Raw genomic sequence first — 18,051 nt, forward strand, 5'->3', positions numbered from 1 at the left:
TTCTTGCCCTAAAGCACTGACAAGTAAAGGGAAGGGTCTTTTGTGAGATGTATACTCTAAGGGCATTGGTCCGTAATGAAGAGTGTGCAGGAGACCGCTGATGTTTTTGTGGATCCTCATTCACCATGCACCTTGCAGGTCAGGATGAAAATTAAGACAGGCAGTAAGCAAATAACAGAACCACTGGATGAACGCATGGTAAAGGCAGTTTTACTTATTTTGAAAAACATCTATTTCAGTTCAGACTGGTGTTTTTGTTTCGTTTTGTTTTTCTGTTGCCTTTGTTTTAAAGGAAAAAACTGTCCAGCAAGGTTATTTGGAAGAAAGTAAAATTAGGGATTGCTCTTCACAGCCCCTCTCTCCTGTTCTTGACCTTCATCTCACTTCTGCATCAGTGCCGGCCTCTGGTCAGTCAGGCCAGCAGCTGATCCCACCCAGCTGTGTGATCTCCCACAGCAACCCTGGGGAAGGAGCAGTAATGCACTGCTGAGGTGGGGTAGAGGGATACCGCAGAGCTGCTGTTCTCAGCAGCCTGGTTTAAGCAAATCCTGAAACTGCCCTTTCAATTTAATGAATTAACCTGCTCCCTTGGAAAACAGTTCTGTTGTTCTGATGAAAAAAGCAGCGTCTAAGCAATTCCAATTTTGCCAGGTGCTGCCGGGTGGAATTTCTCACTTGTTTATTTTCATCTGACAATAATCATTAGTTGAAGAGAGCCTTAAGTCACACTGATTGTAGGGAGCTTCTACAAGAGTTTATAGATCTCTTTCTTACTCTTCCCCAAACTTGCTAAATTTTAAAACCTTTGTAGTACTGTCTTATTTCTTTCTTGGCCATTTTTTTTTGAAGAAATATCCCCAAAAAAGTGAGTGCAAGAAAACACTATGAATCGAAAAGGGGATGCTGATCGAAGTCTATAAAATGATCTGTGTTTTGATAAGACCACTAGTCCAAAAAGTCTTGGAGCAAAAATATAGTTGCAAAATTAATGGTTTGAAGTTTCTTGGAAACCAAGAGTAAGTATGGCTATATGCAGTAATGCCATATGCAGCCAGACACATTTCAATGAAATGTGCTGGATATAGTGTAGGCAGCTGGTCGTAGACCTTAGCCCCACATAGTGTAGTGTAGAAATAGAAATTGAAAAGTAATTTATCAGTTTTGCTGATTGGGCTGGGAGGATTCATGTGTCTCTGTAAAAAGCATGTAATTTCTTTTGCTGATGCAGTGGTGCCACGTATCAGCAGACTGAAAAAGTAAATCAGAATTTTCATGTCTTCTATGATTTAACACTATGTGAAATGTTGTTTGCATTAGCTCTGCTGTCAGACGTTCCTCCCGTTGGCTCAACTTGTACCTGCACAAAGATGTTTGTGCTGATACAGCTGTTTCTACACTGGGGCCTTCATAGTTTAAAGATGTCATAAAATATCCCTCCCTTCCCCCTCCCATCTTGCCTCCCAAATTGGTAGTACTGTGGCAAAAAAAAATATTGAATTTTTAGTTTTTTTATCTAAAAATAGTTCATGGTCTCTCTCACAGTGAAGCTGCTTGGTGCTTTTTTCATTACACTGATTTTTCATTTATTTACAGTTGGTTATGAAGGATTTTTGGCCTCTAGCATTTCTTTGTGGTTAGCTCTTTGCAGTTTTTATCATCCTGCCATGGAATATTTTTTTATAGATGAAGGAGATAAATTGCCAAACATTTAAAAATGCTACTTTAATTTTGCATGAACAGTATGTTTCATGCCATGGATTTTTCACTTGGAGACATAGGTCTCAAGTTGATTTTGGTCAAGCATACAGAGTTTGTTCCTTTCAGCCTTGTCTCTGCTGAGTATTTGTCACGTCACAAAATCATTTCGGAACTTGGAAAGATAGTCTTGTAATCTAGAGAAACTAAATACTGGTGTACAATCATCAGTGTGTTAACAGAACCACGTGCAAGAGCTCATATGTTATTTCTGGATTTAATCCATGTGACTAGCTGCAGAATTTCAGAATTCTAAAAAACTGAATATCCTAAAAATACTCTGGGGTTGAGCATAACAATACAGGCCTTCAGTAATTTGTTGATAGTTCTTGATAGGACATTAGGTTTTTAACTGTCATATGGAAATGCACATATTTTTTATTTTGGGGATAAGGCCACTGCTCATTGCTATCCCCATAATGTTATTGTTAATCTTGAAGTTTTTGATAGACTTTGATTTATCTCTGATATTTTGTTTTCTCTGTGAACTCTCTGCTGAGAGTTTAATAAGAAGTATGTATGCTTAATCTATAGTGAATGTTGATGCTTACCCAAAATAAATATTGCTGAATACTATCTCATGAATGGCTAAAGAACATGAGGTTTGCATTGTGCGGGTTTTGAGGACTGACCGTATCGAGAGCACCCCCAAGGCACTGTGGCTCCATTCAGCTTGGTTTTTATGTTCTCACTGGATCTGTCTCTCAACGAGGAGTTCAGAATGTTAGATGCCTGCCTATCTAAAGAATCTATGAAACTAAATAAAAAAATAGTATTCACCAAGAGTATATGGATCAATAGTAGGAACCGCTTGCCAGAACTTGGGGAAGGGGATGTGTGCTTCCAGGTTCAATGTTTGCATTCAGCACCCTGTCCTGCTGCATATGCTTACTTTGAAGTACAGCAAATGCAATTGCGGCTTTGGAGTTATTGCTGTTGCCCAGGTTTGACATCTAGCAGCTAACAGCTACAGGATTAGTAGATAATGCTCATACATTTTATGGGAATAGGTTTTATTTGGAAATCAGTTGTTTTGGGGGAGAAAGGGATGTTTTAGTGCAGCAGCTTTCTCTGAAAGTATATCATGTGAAGTTAAGTCAGTGGGAACCAAGAATGCTTAACATAGGAGGTTTGAGTCCTATATGAACTGTGGATAATACGACGTATAGACAGTAACTCTTAAGAACAATCATGTGGAACAGAGACTTCTGAAGAAAATGTATCACAACAGGAATAAAAAATAAATAAATAGAAGATATGTTGTAGCACTAGTTCAGTAAAGAAACTGTATGTAATGACTTGAATGTCTGAAAACGTAAGATGCAAGGAATGCTATCAGACATCTGTATTTACTCAAAAGGGACTATTGACTTTGAAGCTATTTTTTATTTTTCGTAAGTTGCATTCCTTGCCAAAGGAGTTTCTTTAAATGCAGAAAGCACTAAATACTTATATTTCTGTTAGTATGTGGAGACAGATATACTACCAGGAAATTACATAAGCTTAAGTTTGGGTTGTTGTGAAAACATTAGCATTAAAAAAACACTCTGTGATTCAAGATAGTTGATATGATTTCACGGAAAGGGAAAGTCATGACTCATTAGCTGGTTGGAATTCTTGAAAGATTTAAGTGTTATAAGACTGCCTCACTTCATTGCTCTAGTTAAGGACCAGTTAGCATTATTAATGTGAATCCATGTTATGACCTAGGATGACATTATTTTTGCATCCTGATTTTTGCTATCAGAATTAAATGTCATTTCTTTGAATAGTTTATGTTGGATTGATTTAGTTCTAATACACAAGTAAATATGTGTATTTCTATTATAAATCATGCTGTTAACAGATTTTAATATAGATTCCCATCAAACTGGGTATTTAATTCCTTTGTCAACCAAGTAATTTATATGGTGAGAGCAAATACGTCAAAAATTCTGCTTTTGTTTGCCGTAGGGCAGTGAGCAAGTTACTTACTTTTCAAAACTTCCAAAATACTTTCTTACATCTTATTGCATGATTAAATATTTACGATTTTATACAGTGCAAAATATTAGTCATGTTTTCTTTACAATCATAAGTCCTCCACAGTTTATCTGTGAGTCTGGGTTTTGTAATAGGTAATATCATGTTCCTAGAATTTGTGTCAGCGGTAAAGATTTCAATCTCAGTTTTACTATTGCAAAATAGAACCATTATTCGTTCTACTTCTGTTACTTTCACGGAGAAGTTACATAGATGATTTAACATCAATTAATGGCTTAGTTAATGGATGTACATATGTTATTTTAATGCAAAAGTGTTTTCGAACAGTGGAGCCTTCACTGTATTAGGAAGAGTTCATAAATTCAGAGCATAACAAGCTTCCTTGTTTGGATATAAGGCATCTGGCCTGTTTCCCCAGCCTGGGAAAGACTCCTCGTGTATCCAGTTTTCTTTCAAGTTGGCTTTGTTTCCTTTACATAAAGCTTAGGAAATAAATAAATAAAACGTTAGTTCACTTATCCAAAGCTACCACTGCTGCCTAAGCCTTCTTTCAATACCCGTCTTGGGTCTAATGCAAGAGCCCATCTCCCTTTCTAATCTTTTTTTGGTTTCTTTCGTAGCCCTTGAAAGAGAATACCTGGCCATTTCCCATCTGGGTCAGATAGTAACAGGGTTAGCTAGTTGCAGGTCCTTGGCCCAGCCTGTTAAACATAGTTATGACTCAGTGGATAGGAATGCAATGTTGATATTTTTTAGCTTGATACATTTTAACCCCATTTAATCTGTAACTTGCTGAAATCTTGTTATTATAGAAAGTGCAACAGATGCAGGCTAAGATATATGTACTTCTTTTTTTAATTTGATGTTAATTAGACAACTCATTTCTAAGTCCTGAGATTCTTTTCAGTTTTCAAAAATGTGTGCAGGTCTTTCCATGTAATGCAAATACCTTTTTTATCTTTTATTTTGCATATTCATTCACTCCAAATCTCTGAGTGTGATCATCTGTTAGCAGTTTTTACAAACAGTAAAAGAGTATATTATTTATCTAATTATCCTTCAAATTGTAAGCAGAAAACCAGGTTTAAATATTCATAGATTAGTCATGTTGCATGTAGGGGGTGTTAAAGCAAAAGCATGTTCTCTCTCTGTAGCGTCACTGCTACAGCTGACACAGCTACTTATTTCAGGTCAGTCTCCTGGTATCTGGTATCATAAACCTGCTTTGCTACTCCAGTGTCTTCGGTTGGTAACTTAATCTTCCTCACTCCTTATACCTTCTTTTTTGGGGGAGATCAGCTGGAACCAAAATGGATAAATATATCCATCTGTAACAGTGTGGTAGGCTGTGATCCCTTCAGGGTTGCCTGAGCCTTTTTTCTCAGACACTTCTTATCATGGCCAGCTTGTGACTTCAGCCTGGAATGAATTTAACTGTAGGCAGTCCTGAATGCTGAGGAGGAGGAGGCTACAGTTGTCCAAGTCATTATTTGAAGAGTTTAGAAAAATGCATCCCTTCGTTTCATTCTGTTGCACTCCATACAGCAGTCCTTTAAGCTCTCCCCTTCCCCTGACAGCCGTAGTATTATGTTTGCTGCAAGAAAGAATTTTATGCAAATGATTGCTGGCCTGCAAGATGTTATACCTTATATATCATCAGCCAAAGTTGTCTGGGGCCTGGCAAAGCATTCCATAACCAGGGAAGGAGGGGTGAAAGAGAAGATACCAAGTGTAATCTGAAGTTCACTGTGCTAGTGCTAGTGCCTTTGATTGCTTTATTGCAAAAAGCTACCAAACATTTGGCATGGGGGGGTGGGGTGAGGGGAGACTATGCAGCTAGAATTTGAGGGTTTTAAAAAGCTGAATACATTTTAGTTGGGCAATGCAACGCATGCAGAAACACACAGGGTAGCTCCTGTGAGGCCAACATGAGAAGCAGAGGGAAGGGAATCCCTCAGTGTGCAGCTCTGCTTAACATGATTAGCCCTGCTGTGCACCCAGCTAAAAAAGCTGTTCTGTTCCTGGCATCAGCTTGTGTCTCTAGATACCAGTACAAGTGCCTGTACAGTGCTGGCAAGCTGTCTCTGAAAACCTTTAAGAAAAGATGGATACTTAAATTTCTTAATTTCTTTCTCTTCTGAAGAATATATGAATATATAGGCCGAGGAAACAGAAATGCCATTTCCGATTTTCCCCTCCTTGCTCCTTCTCTCCCCCTGCCTCCCTCCCCCCCCCCAAAAAAAAAGTATGAAGTGCCTTTTCTGTCTTTAGCCTAAAAAGATCGTGGCCCCCGACAGACAAATCTTCCATTGTAGTCTGCATTTTCTTTTGCTTTTTCAGACAGCAGCAACCACTAAGATCTACAGATAATTAACATTGTACCAATAGATCTAGTTTCAGGGTAGGAAGCATGTAAAAATGCCTCTAGAGCAATTTTTGCTGCCAGCTGACTTTCAGAGGTTACAGTATTTGGTTCTTTTTCTAAAATCTTCAGAGAGTTCCTTGCTCAGCTGAAGAACTCATTCCACTGTATATGATCATATTTAGCATATGAACTTAATATCTCATTTACTTCAGAGCCTGCCAAATACCATACTTTTCAAATAACTAGATCTGTTGTCTTTGTTCCCTTTCTGGGAGCAAACTAGAAGGGCCAAATTAGTTACAGAGCTGCTTGTAAAACGTCTAAATAAAGTCCCAGGGGTAGATGTTGAAAGAATTATGTAAAATTACTTTAAAGGTATTTAAATTCACATCATGTTCTCTTGAATATTGCCATAATTGAAGAAGAAGGTCTACTACAATTGGATTTCAGGATATTTGGCATAGCTAAATGGTCTTGAGAGACTATGTAAAAATGTTAAAAGCTTGATACCATTCTTGAATGATCTGAGGAAAACTTAAATCTCTGCCATTCTTTTAAGCAAGTCTTAAAAAACTTTAAATTTTGAACAAAGACAGCCTCTTAGGATACAACCACAAAACCACCAAAGGAATGGACAAATCATCACATTACTCCAGTTTCCTCCATTCATATTAATCTCCAAAAAGAATACTTTATTCAGTTTGTTTTATGGATAGCTTGTCAGAAATATGTCAGACCCTCAGTTGTTTCCTTATAGAGGCAATCAATTTATTAATCTGATTTTGAACAAGTAAGGAACTGAAGTTTTCTGGGACGTTCATGCTGAACTATAAGACCTTGTGCTTACATGCACTCAGGAGATATTTCATTCCCTACAACAAATCACAGTATTTGAAACATGTTAGGAAAATGCTTTTTTCCAGATTTAGCTGCAGAAGAGAAAGGAGAATGAGGTGTACATCTAGAAAAAGCATTGTTTCTGATGGGAGGGGATGAAGGTTCAGAAGAGAAGCTCTTCTTTCACGTATTTTGTATTTGTATTTTTGATGCCCTACACAGTGATAGGGAGATGGATGCTGGTACTAGAGGGAGCTGAGCTGTTCCTAACTGATATTTTTTAGTTTTGTTACATGAAGAGAGTTATGGTCTGTGGAATGTGGAGAAATGTCTAGTGAAAGGGACCTTGGAATTAGAAAAATTACTGTGTTAACAAGACTCTGAAAAACATCAGATTGAATGTGACTTCTTATTATAACACACTTCTGAGGAGTGATAGGTGGTACTGAAGGTATTGGTATTCATGCATCAATATCAGCTACAGAGCTGCTAGCAGAATTCTATAGCTACTGAAGATATATAATAGAAGAACCCGTTGGAAACACCAGACTGAAGCAACAGAGACTTAGGTGTTGGTCATTTTCTGCCACCAACATTAGAATTTCTTTGCATATTTCTCAGCCAGCAAGTGATTTTGACACTTGGAAGACCAGTCTGGTGTTGAGCAGCATGAGGCAGAGGGACACCAGAACTAGCATCTTGTAATTGCACAATTAGGAGAAAGCATTTTCATAGGAGATATTTTCCCCTTTTGGAAGAACTTTAGAACTGCACAAGTTCCTCATCCATGTTCCCCATCTCAGAAGCTGAAAGCTGTATGCTTGCTTGTTCTCTGGTTGTCCCCTATGGAAAATAAACAGTCTGGATTTAAGACCTGAATTTAATATTAGACCTGAGTTTAATATAAGATGTGAGTAGATCACGTAGATTATTGACTTCAGTCTTCCAGAATCATGGGTAACCATGCAATAAATGTTTAGCTCAGAATTGTCTGTACAACACCTACTCATACCTCTATGTTGCAAAAGCCCCCAAAATCTTCCTGTTACCCTATACATTTCCTTGCTTTGTACATTTAAAGGCAACTTAGTGGAGGATATGCATTGTCTGGATCCATCCTGTCGCACTGTCTTCTCTTGAGCCTATACCAGTGCAGGTGTGGAAGGATTCTTTGGCATATGAGATTACTTTGAGTAAAATTTTAACTTGTTTAAGTAGTCAGGCTCTGGCTTTCGTTCCTTCCCTGACTCACCTTCTTCCGTCACAGTTCACTGGTAAAAGACTATGATCCTTTTTCACCCCATATGTCTTTTGTGTGGAAAGAGGCTTACTACTGATTAGAGCAGCTTAATTTATTGTGCAGCATTCAGGGTAAGGTGTGATATTTTAGAAGTGAAACATGCTGTTTGAATAGATTATTTTATAATGTGATACTGTTGCTAGTTTCTGAGCACATATATGAAATGGACATGAAATGGAAAGAAGAATCTTCTTTCATACATTTTTGAATTACATGCATTACTAAGTAAGTGAGAGAAAGAGCGAATGATTACAAATCACACATTCTTGCTTTTGATGGCCTTTGGTCTTTGACTTATATTTGTTTCCCAGGTACAAAGAAAGTTCACTGATTGCTCTGAGACCTTTTTGGTTCATAAAACAAATAACCAAGTTGAGCAAGGCAACTGTATTATAACTTTATCACAAGTGTGGAAAGTTATTTTCCACAAGATAAGACTCCAAAAGCCTAAATGTTTGCCTGAATTTTTTCAAAACTTTATCAGGCTGCAGAACAGAAAATAAGGAGAAAAATTTTTGCATTTCCTATTTCCAATATATGTTCCTGCTTTTAAGGCTGTAATTCTTATCACTGTTGACTGCTTTTCAGAAAAGTTGAAATATGCAGAAACTTTCCAAACTTAAAAGCAGGCATAGTTTGCAAGCCTGACCACTTTGAAGTCATTGGAAGACTAGCCTTGGACTTCATTAGTGCCAGGAAAATACCAATAGTTCCCACAAATAAGAAGACATAATCCATCTAGAATCACTAGGGAAAAAAATACTGTGAGGAGGCATAGCAGTTTTTAGATTTCTATTTCTGATTCAAATGATTCTGATTTTAAATGTCCTTTAAAATTTCTATAGTAATAGCATACTGACTTTCACAAAAAATTTTCTAACCCCCTTGTGTATTAAAAATGAAGGCTAATCTATACCTATTTAGTAAATGGAAACAGAAGTATGCTGAAGTATATAAAATATTTGGTAAATCCCTTTTACCAATGTTGAAATAATTTTCAGCTCTGCATTCAGTGGCACATTTTTTGAGTGGTTTGTGCTCTCCCTAAATGATTAATAAGTCTTAGGCTGTTTGCATAGTTCCTTAAGTTGCATCATATAATGTGTCGTATGAAAACAACTTGAGGCCTAATGCAACATGAAACTGTATAGTGCATCTTAGTGTGATTTGAGGAAGACGGATGGACAGGAATTTATTTCTTATTTTGGGCAACAGACAGCTGTTCTTAACATTTACTTAAAAAGAATTTTAAATACCCCTTATAGGCAGAGGTTGGTAGGTTGGTAAATTGTGCTAGTCAGTTATTTCCCCTCCCCCATTATACTGCTCAAGTTTAGCCAAAAAGCCTAAACAAGAGATTCAGAAATATACTAATCTGATGTGGAAGTGTTGACAATAATGTGGCGGGTTTTTTACATTTGGCCACCTGAGCTTTGCTTTTTTACTCACAACTGGTCTCAGTTTGCTTTCTGTTAGTGAACACATGAAGGGTGAGATTTCAGCATCTCAGTCAACATAGTACTGAATACACCATCTTCCACCATAGGAAGGTTGTTTTAACTGACTTTTTGAGCTCTGGTCACCAAATTACTGTAACATCGTCATGTTATGACTGACATATACAAGTAATGGTATCTGTCAGCTGGAAAAGATGTCTTGCCATAAACTCTAAACATCTCTCACTTCACACTCAGGAAATATAAGTTGGCTCATCTTTCTCTTCCTGGAAGATATTCGGCAAGCTAGAGGCTTCATTGATACTTGTAAATACGGAAGTTTATCATATACTGTAGTGCATTCTAATTCAACATGGAACAATTGGAGTTCACAAGATTTAAAAATAGATGCTGGTTTTCCATGAGTGCTTTTTTAAAAATAAAAACAAAAGGTAAATAAAGGATTGCCTTACTAAATTCGATATGGGTAACTCAATGCTGCTTTACAAAGATGGAACTAAAACTTTTTATAGCGCAGTGAATACACAGTTAATTCATTCATAATTGCTTCTTTAAACACGGTAGCACTGGGAGAACCAGGTGATAGCAGAACTTTAAGCTTTTCAGAACTTTAAACAAATGAATAAGCAAATATTTTTCCAAAAGTCAATCTATACTTTTTCATTACAAGCAGTGGAAGGTATGCACAAATACAGATGCACAGTGCCTGCAAAATGCCTGTAACTGCTCTCCTAATGAGCTCACAATGTGTAGTCTGTGCCGTGCTGAAGCCGCAGCACCTATTTTTAGGAAAAAATATGGGTACATTTCATCCTTTAAGACGAGAGGAGGATGCAACCAAAGCCTTCTGCAGCTATGAGTAGGTGTATGCTTTGACAGAGTGGCACATAGGTGTTGCTGGAAGGTCAGTGTGTATTTGTTAACATTCTGAATGCATCTGCCTGATGCTTCAACCTATGGCTAAGAGATATCTGACTGTCTGGATTGTACTGTGTTATATTAGGGATTTTTCTGCCTGTTTTCTTTTGTTTCCTCAATCTGTCAGCTGTGGCCTCTGTAATTTACAGTACACCTCAATCAGGCGGGCTAGGGTGTTATAAATCCAAGTCTGTGTGTTCAGTTCATGTGCTTCAATTCCTGCTATTGTTTTCAGCAGTTTCCACGAAGGGTGTGCTTGGCTTTGAGAACACAGTGCTCCATTCATCAACTTTCATTTTTTATTATATACTACTGACAATACAGACCAAGTGAGAGATTCAGACTGTCTAAATTCACCTAAAATATAATTTAGTGAGACTTTAGGTGCCTAAGTCTAACAGAATGATTCAGATTGTCTACTCTCAAGCACCACCTAACCCCTGGTGGCACCTAAAATGAATCATGTTGTACCACAGGGTTCCCTAGGCATCTGGGCATAAGTTCCAGTGAAGTTCAGAAGCACCATGGTTTAAGCAACCAGGCATTTAATTTCCACCCAAGTTTCACTCTGACTCAGAGGTGTGTATAGAGATGCCTGAACTCAGCCTGTGTCCCCAGAGTTACCTAATTCATTGACCATGCTTAAGTCACCCATAATAAACTAGGACAGCATTGAAATCAACACCAAACATGATAGTCATGATCACTTTCAGCGTAGAAAAGATGGAGAAGAGAAAGAGAAGACAACTTTTAAAATAGCCTAAAGGTTAGAGCGGACAGCCAGGAAGGAGGGATATCTGATCTGGATTGCCCTAAGCTGAGGAAGCTAAACAGTAATGATGGAACTTAATTGTCTGTCCCACTGACAAGGATGTTTCCTGAGATAGGAAAATCTCAGATTCATGTTTGTGCTTCCAATAATGATTATTAATTTTCTTCAGGTGCTTTTGTCTGAAAATGCATAAGCATCCCTCAGATCAGAGATCAGAAGCCAAGGATACCTGAATTCACACTTCTGTTTTAACTTGTAAATTCTTTCATATCCTCTTTTTTTATAGATGAATTTGCACAGAACTTACTAATTACTGTCACATGTTTCTGCAATGTTAGGGCTTTGTTAAGACCTGCCATCTCTCTTACTACTTTTGGCTTAGGCACTATGATGTACTTTATGACTGTCTAAATGACCGTCCCCTCTGTGTTTGTGCTTTACGTCTGTAGACTTTGAAGTGAGCTTGGCAAAGGTTTCCTTCATCCTTACTGTCTCTCCTAACCTTATTCTCTCATTTTCCTATTGCTGTCTTCCTGTGCTGAATGGAAAGGGTAAATACTCTATGAGGAAGTATTTGCTGAGTTGCAGACATGAGGAACAACTTGCTTTTGTATTTTTTTGTTAATATTTAAGTGCAGCTTCTTTACCATTGTCACCCAACATGTAATGTCTCCTTGTTTTTTTGCAGAGATCCCTTTTACATGTTGGCAGATGCAACCAGCCAGAACAGTATATTAAACATTCAAAGAACTTCTGAATTCCAAATTCAGTATTTTGAGAAATTTTATTTTATTTTTTTTTTTACCTTGTTCCAATTTATCATGAGGCTTTAGGTCAACCTGTTACATTTTTTTTTATCAAATATCTTTTTATATTTATTGTTTAAAACATATACATACTAGGTCCAGTACTGAGGAGTTTTTAACTAAACTTTACAGAGTGGAAGATACCACAACCTAGGTTGTACAACCTAGATTTTGTTGTAATATCTTACTGGCTGTCTGTACCTAAGTCATTTTAAGGCTAGGTACATGTTTTTTAATCTGTTACATTCACTTGGAACCATTCAGAATGAGTAAGAGTACAGGGGAAAATATGTATAATAGTACATAGTATGTAGTTTTCTGGGTATTTTTCCTTTATGGCAGTCACCATCTGGCTGGAGGCATTGAATGTAAAGCACATCCTTTAACGCATCTGTTAATGGCTTTCCATTAATTGCTTACCAGGGAATGTTCATTTAGTTATACACTGAGAATGCTTTCCAGAGAATAAACGCATTGTTTTTGTTCAGCCTTTGGTATAGAGTAGTTGTGCTATTTGCTGGTATTATGCTGTTCAGATAACTGTAAATTATAGTGTTATACTGTCTTTCAAAGAAAATTGAATAGTGGAGTGATTGATTTTTCTGTTTTGTTTTCTTATAAAGCATAATATATCACATTGCTTTGTTTTACTGTGTTATTTGCCATTTGTTTACATAACTTTTACCTCTGCTGTGATAATTTAATTAAGCAATCTGAAATTCTTTGCAATGTATCCAGTGTTTTCAAAATAGCATATGAAATACCTTTTTTAGGTTCTAAATTGTGGATGGTGAGTATGTTGGCAGGTAGGGCTGCCATTCAGAAGGACCTTGACAGACTGGAGAATGGGGCTAACAAAGACCTCATGAAGTTCAGCAAAAGCAAATGCAAAGCCCAGCATCTAGGAAGGAGTGAGCCCATAGGACAGTACAGGCTGGGCACCAGCCTGCGCAGAAAGTAGCTCTACAGAAAAGGTGCTGGGGGATCCTGCTGGATGACAAGCTAATCTTCAGTTAGCAAGGTGCCCTTGCAGTGAAAAAGGCAAACTGCATCAAGGGCTGCCTGAGCAGAAGTGTGCCCTGCAGGTCAAGGGAAGTGATTATTTCCCTCTGTTTGTTAACTGTGAGACCACATCTGGAGTTCTGTGTCCAGACTGGAGCTTCCCAGGAGAGGAGAGAGCAGCTCATTGGGGTGAGCCCAGCAGAGGCGCACCAGGATGGCTAGGACGCCTGAGCTGTGATGTACAAGGAAAAATGAGTGAGCTGGGCTTGTTCATTCTGGACAAGAGACAGTGGGCACCAGTTGCAACACGGCGGCTGGGGGGGGGGGAGGAATGATCACTGTGTGGGTGGTCAGACACTGGAACAAGTTTCCAAGAGGATTTGTGGAATAATCTCCATCCTTGGAGACTTTCAGAACTCAGCCAGATGGGGCTCATATTAACCTGATCTGACTTTGAAGTTGTCTCTGCTTTGAGCAGTGGTTTGGGTCCGGTGACCTCCGGGGTCAATGATTTGCATGTCTTGAGTTTTAGACTGATTAGACTTTGGCAGGCTTGGGCAAAAATAAGGAATGCATTCCCAAACGAATAACTTGCTGTGTTAATTTTGTTATTCTTTTGTTCTGTAAGATAATTATATTTCCACGCCTCTAAAAAAATGTCTGACTTATTACCTGTATCACAAAACGTATCAGAATACCGGTCATTTATATGAACTATTTAAAAGGTTTGAATTTAAGAAAAAATGCTATTAAAAGCCATCTGTAACTCAACTCTAGAGCCTCTGGTAATCTTTAAGCAGTTGCTATTCCTGTACTAAAATTAGGATTGGGCGATCAACTTTTTTGTTTTGAAGCTTCTACATCCTAAATTACTCATTTTCTAAGATGGAGATGAGATAAATGAAAACCACAGATGCAGACACTGCAACATACACCAGTAGCTTGTAAAGTGTTAACATTGAAATCTTTATGCAGGGAGTAATGTCATTTGCTGAAAACTGTCAGGGTTGCCCACTTCCAACTAGTCACATTCCAAAAGACATTCCATGGGTCAGTATGGGGGAAACTTTAGAGCCCCACAGAGCAGAAAAAATCCTCCTTTTTTCCCTGCTATGATAAGTTAATGGTTTATTTCTATATAGCTAAAGATGGGATTATAGTTACATACTGATGTGCTACAAAGACTATCAAAAAAGAAAAAAAAAGAGAGGAGGAAAGCATCAGCTGACAAGACAAAAGCTCTGCTACCCTCTTTGAAGTCAGTGCACTTCAGTTAACTTAGGATCACAGGAAAGGCCCCTTCCATCTGAAGAGGCCTGCTCTAATCCTGCTAAAAAGCTTCTCTATGGAAGAACTTGTACTGAAATCCTGTATGTGGAAATCACTTCTTTGGCCTATGTCCAGCACCTGATTCCTGTTTTATCACAGAACTGAACTGGCTGCTATTCCATGTCCTTAGTGGACCCATATGCTCTGTTACATAGTTATAGATGTTTCAATGTCAAAAGGCAATGCAGAAGTAAATAGGATTTGCATACTATTTGGTATTTTAATTAATGATGGACTAAAGAATATGCTTATCATTTATACAGAAAATACCTTCATTAAATACCAGCAATACACTAGTGCGTCTTAGCAGAACAGTAAACTACCTGGAGGTAGGACCAGCTGTATGGCTTACAGCACCCTAGGCAAGCTAAGGACATGGCTTCTCACGTTTATAGCTGTAACCCACACAGTATGTCTGTGGAAGCATCTGATTTAGCTGCCTGAGGCCAGTTAAATTTCCTGGTTAACTTCCATAGTTGGAAGCATGAGGGAGTTTACATCAGTGGGAGAAAGGCAGCAAACTGTAGAAGGAAAATAATCAAAAACCTTTATCAAATGAAAGGAGGGGAAAGTGGGATTGGTATGATAAATCTGCAAAACAAGCTGAAGAAGTTTCTGGACATCTTATATATTCTAGTAATAAATGGTACACATTATTCTCCTGTCATCTCCTATTATTTTAAGCCTCCCTGACACTTGAAGAGCTATCTAAACAAATAATATTATTTGTCTTCTAAAATTTTGAATGTTTCTTTCAGAACTTTTTCTAAAATGTTTTGGCTGTGTCAATGCACATCATATAAAAATTTGTTTCTTTCTTAGCTCTTTACTAAACCACTTTGAAATAGGACAAGAGTTGAGATACAGGCAAGCATTATGAAAAAGGGTAGGAGTCTGTTCTAGTTTCCCTTACCTTCAAGCTGTTAGAGGAAAGTATCTTGGAAAAAAATGAGAAAAGTACACAGGGTTAAATTAATTCCTAAACACAATACACTGATTTACACTGCCACACTCTTGCTCAGGCAGCTCAAGAGGCAGCTGGCCTTTTCATGGCAAGGGCACCTTGCTGACTGAAGATTAGCTTGTTGTCCAGCAGGACACCGCAGCCCCTTTTCTGTAGAACTGCTTTCTGCGCAGGCTGGTGCCCAGCCTGTACTGTCTTAGGTGGTTACTACTTCCCAGATGCTGAACTTTGCATTTGCTTTTGCTGAACTTCATGAGGTCTTTGTTAGCCCAGTTCTCTACTCTGTCAAGGTCCTTCTGAATGGCAGCCCTACCTGCCAGCATATTGATCACTTCCTCCTCAGTCCCCCCAGTTTGCTTTTATCTGCTACTTTACTGACAGTATACTTTTTCCTCTTGTCCATGTCATCAGTGATGTTAACAGTATTGACCCCAGTTTTAACTTCTGAGGAGCACCATTCATAACCACTCACTAGCTGGGCTTTGAACTGTTGAGCACTACCCTTGAGCTTGGCCCTCTAGCCAGTTTTCTAGCTGTCCTGTAGTCCACTCATCCAGCCCTTGCCTCACCATCCTGTCTGCAAGGATGCTTTAGGGAGCAGCATTGAAAGCCCTGCTTAAATCAAGTTGAATGGCATCTACTGCTCTCCATTTGTCCACAGAGCCAGTCATCTCATTGTAGAAGGTAATCAGTTGGTCACGCATGATTTTGCCTTGGTTAATTGGTGCTGGCTGTTTCCAATCACCTTCTTGTTCACCTTATGCCTGGAAATGGTTTCCAGAAGGATTTGCCAATTACTTTTCCCAGGTCCAGAGGTGAGGCCTACAGTTCTGCAGATGTTCCTGCTTACCCTTTTGAAGATATCATACTTGCCTTTTCAGGCCTCAGGAACCTCTCCTGCACCCTACAACCTTTCAAAGATGTTAATGGCCTTAAAGTGATATCAGCCAGCTTCTCTATAAAAATAATGATATACATCCATTGTATAGCCATTCCAGTATAGTTTCCCAAGACAAAAAGTAAAGCAACCTGTCTTCTACTTCTCTTCCTCTTTTCTCTCCTTCTTTTGTAAGCAATACAGAAGTGACTCACCATGGAGTTTAGGATAATCTGACACAGCTGGCTAGCTGGCAGTGCTCTCAACCCTGTACACTGGGGGATAGCTTTTCTGGTGCCTGGCTCTAATGTGCTGCTTTTTCTGTCCCCTCCTGCCAGCCTCACATCCTCATCGTTTTCCCTGTCAGCCAGGAAGTGTATCTGAGCTGTTTCTGCTTATTACAGAAATTTCGTCTTTGCGTGCAGGATGTTGGGTTTGTGAGAGAAGGTATTTCTGTGGAGAATCCAAGCAATAAATTGGGGAAAGTAATATTTCAAAATGTGTTTAAATATGGCATTCATTTTGCAGAAGGTCTTTTAAGATTCCTATTTACAGCAGTTAAATATTAAAAAAAGAATTAGAACACAGAATTTCTTAGGGAAATCTTTATCTTTAGCTGTTTATTCTTATAGATAATCTTAAATGTACTTTTCAGCTGGAAGAAGTGAGAAGAGGCACTTCCAAGCACTGAAGCTAGTGAATTTGTATCAGAGTGAACATTTGGTTCCCTGTATTCACCAAGTATTATTTCTGTCCACATCTTTTAAACATTATTTATGTCTGTATAGGAGTAAAGAGAACTCTTTTTTTCCTCCCCACTGTAGGCAAGTATTTCCAAATGGGCTTCCTGAAGAATACTCTCTAATAACGACTTTCCGTGTGCGACGAAATACCAAGAAAGAACGGTGGTATATATGGCAAATTTTAAATCAGTATGACACACCTGAGGTTAGTCGTCTTTGATTTTTTTCATTGCGTTTTCTTTTTTCATAGTAATATGACAAATATATAGCATTTCGTCACTTGATTTAGCTGCAGTTTACACAGAATAGATAGACTGCTCTGCAATAGCTGATTATTTGTTATAGAGATCACAGAAATTGAGCAAAATGTATTGAGTAAGACTACATACTAGAATAGAAGGCATATTATGATTTATAGTTTGTGTATTTACAAAGTTACCTAAAAGAATGCTTTATAATTCTTGCCCAATCTGTGCAGTAGAATTATTTTTATTATATATGGTTTGTGTATGCATTTAATTCATATACTCTAACTTTTAAATAACCACTTCTTTTATTTTATTTTGCTTTCAGATCTCTGTCCTTATAGATGGTGCAAAAAAAGTTGTGGAGTATATGACCAAATCTGCTCAGGGAAATATACTGCACTACACTTTTAAGAGTCGAGAAATCTATCCGTTGTTTGATCGGCAGTGGCATAAACTGGGTATTAGCGTGAAGTCAGGGATCATTTCCCTCTATTTGGATTGTAATTTAATTGAGAGAAAGCAGACTGATGAAAAATTCACCATTGACTTTCAGGGAAGGACTCTGATTGCTTCTCGTGCTGCAGATGATAAGCCAGTAGATGTGAGTAGCATGAAAACAAAACTGGATAGTTTGGAAATCATGTTTTAGCCACACTTTTACTAACATTATCATAAAGAATTACGGAGATCAAAAA

The 18,051-nt window shown here is 38.1% G+C and overlaps 1 protein-coding gene across 7 annotated transcripts in view; it reads left to right on the top strand.

Moving 5' to 3' along the window:
- COL19A1 (collagen type XIX alpha 1 chain) overlaps window positions 1-18,051 on the top strand; it is a 212,564-nt gene that overhangs the window by 17,215 nt on the left and 177,298 nt on the right. For all 7 annotated transcript variants that reach the window (XM_064508635.1, XM_064508637.1, XM_064508634.1 and 4 more), the window contains 2 exons: window positions 17,190-17,313; window positions 17,682-17,957. In XM_064508635.1, the coding sequence (XP_064364705.1) occupies window positions 17,190-17,313; window positions 17,682-17,957 (400 nt within the window). The remainder of the gene's footprint in view (window positions 1-17,189; window positions 17,314-17,681; window positions 17,958-18,051) is intronic.

This window comes from Dromaius novaehollandiae, chromosome 3 (assembly GCF_036370855.1).
Source record: "Dromaius novaehollandiae isolate bDroNov1 chromosome 3, bDroNov1.hap1, whole genome shotgun sequence".
Taxonomy (NCBI): Eukaryota; Metazoa; Chordata; class Aves; order Casuariiformes; family Dromaiidae; genus Dromaius; species Dromaius novaehollandiae.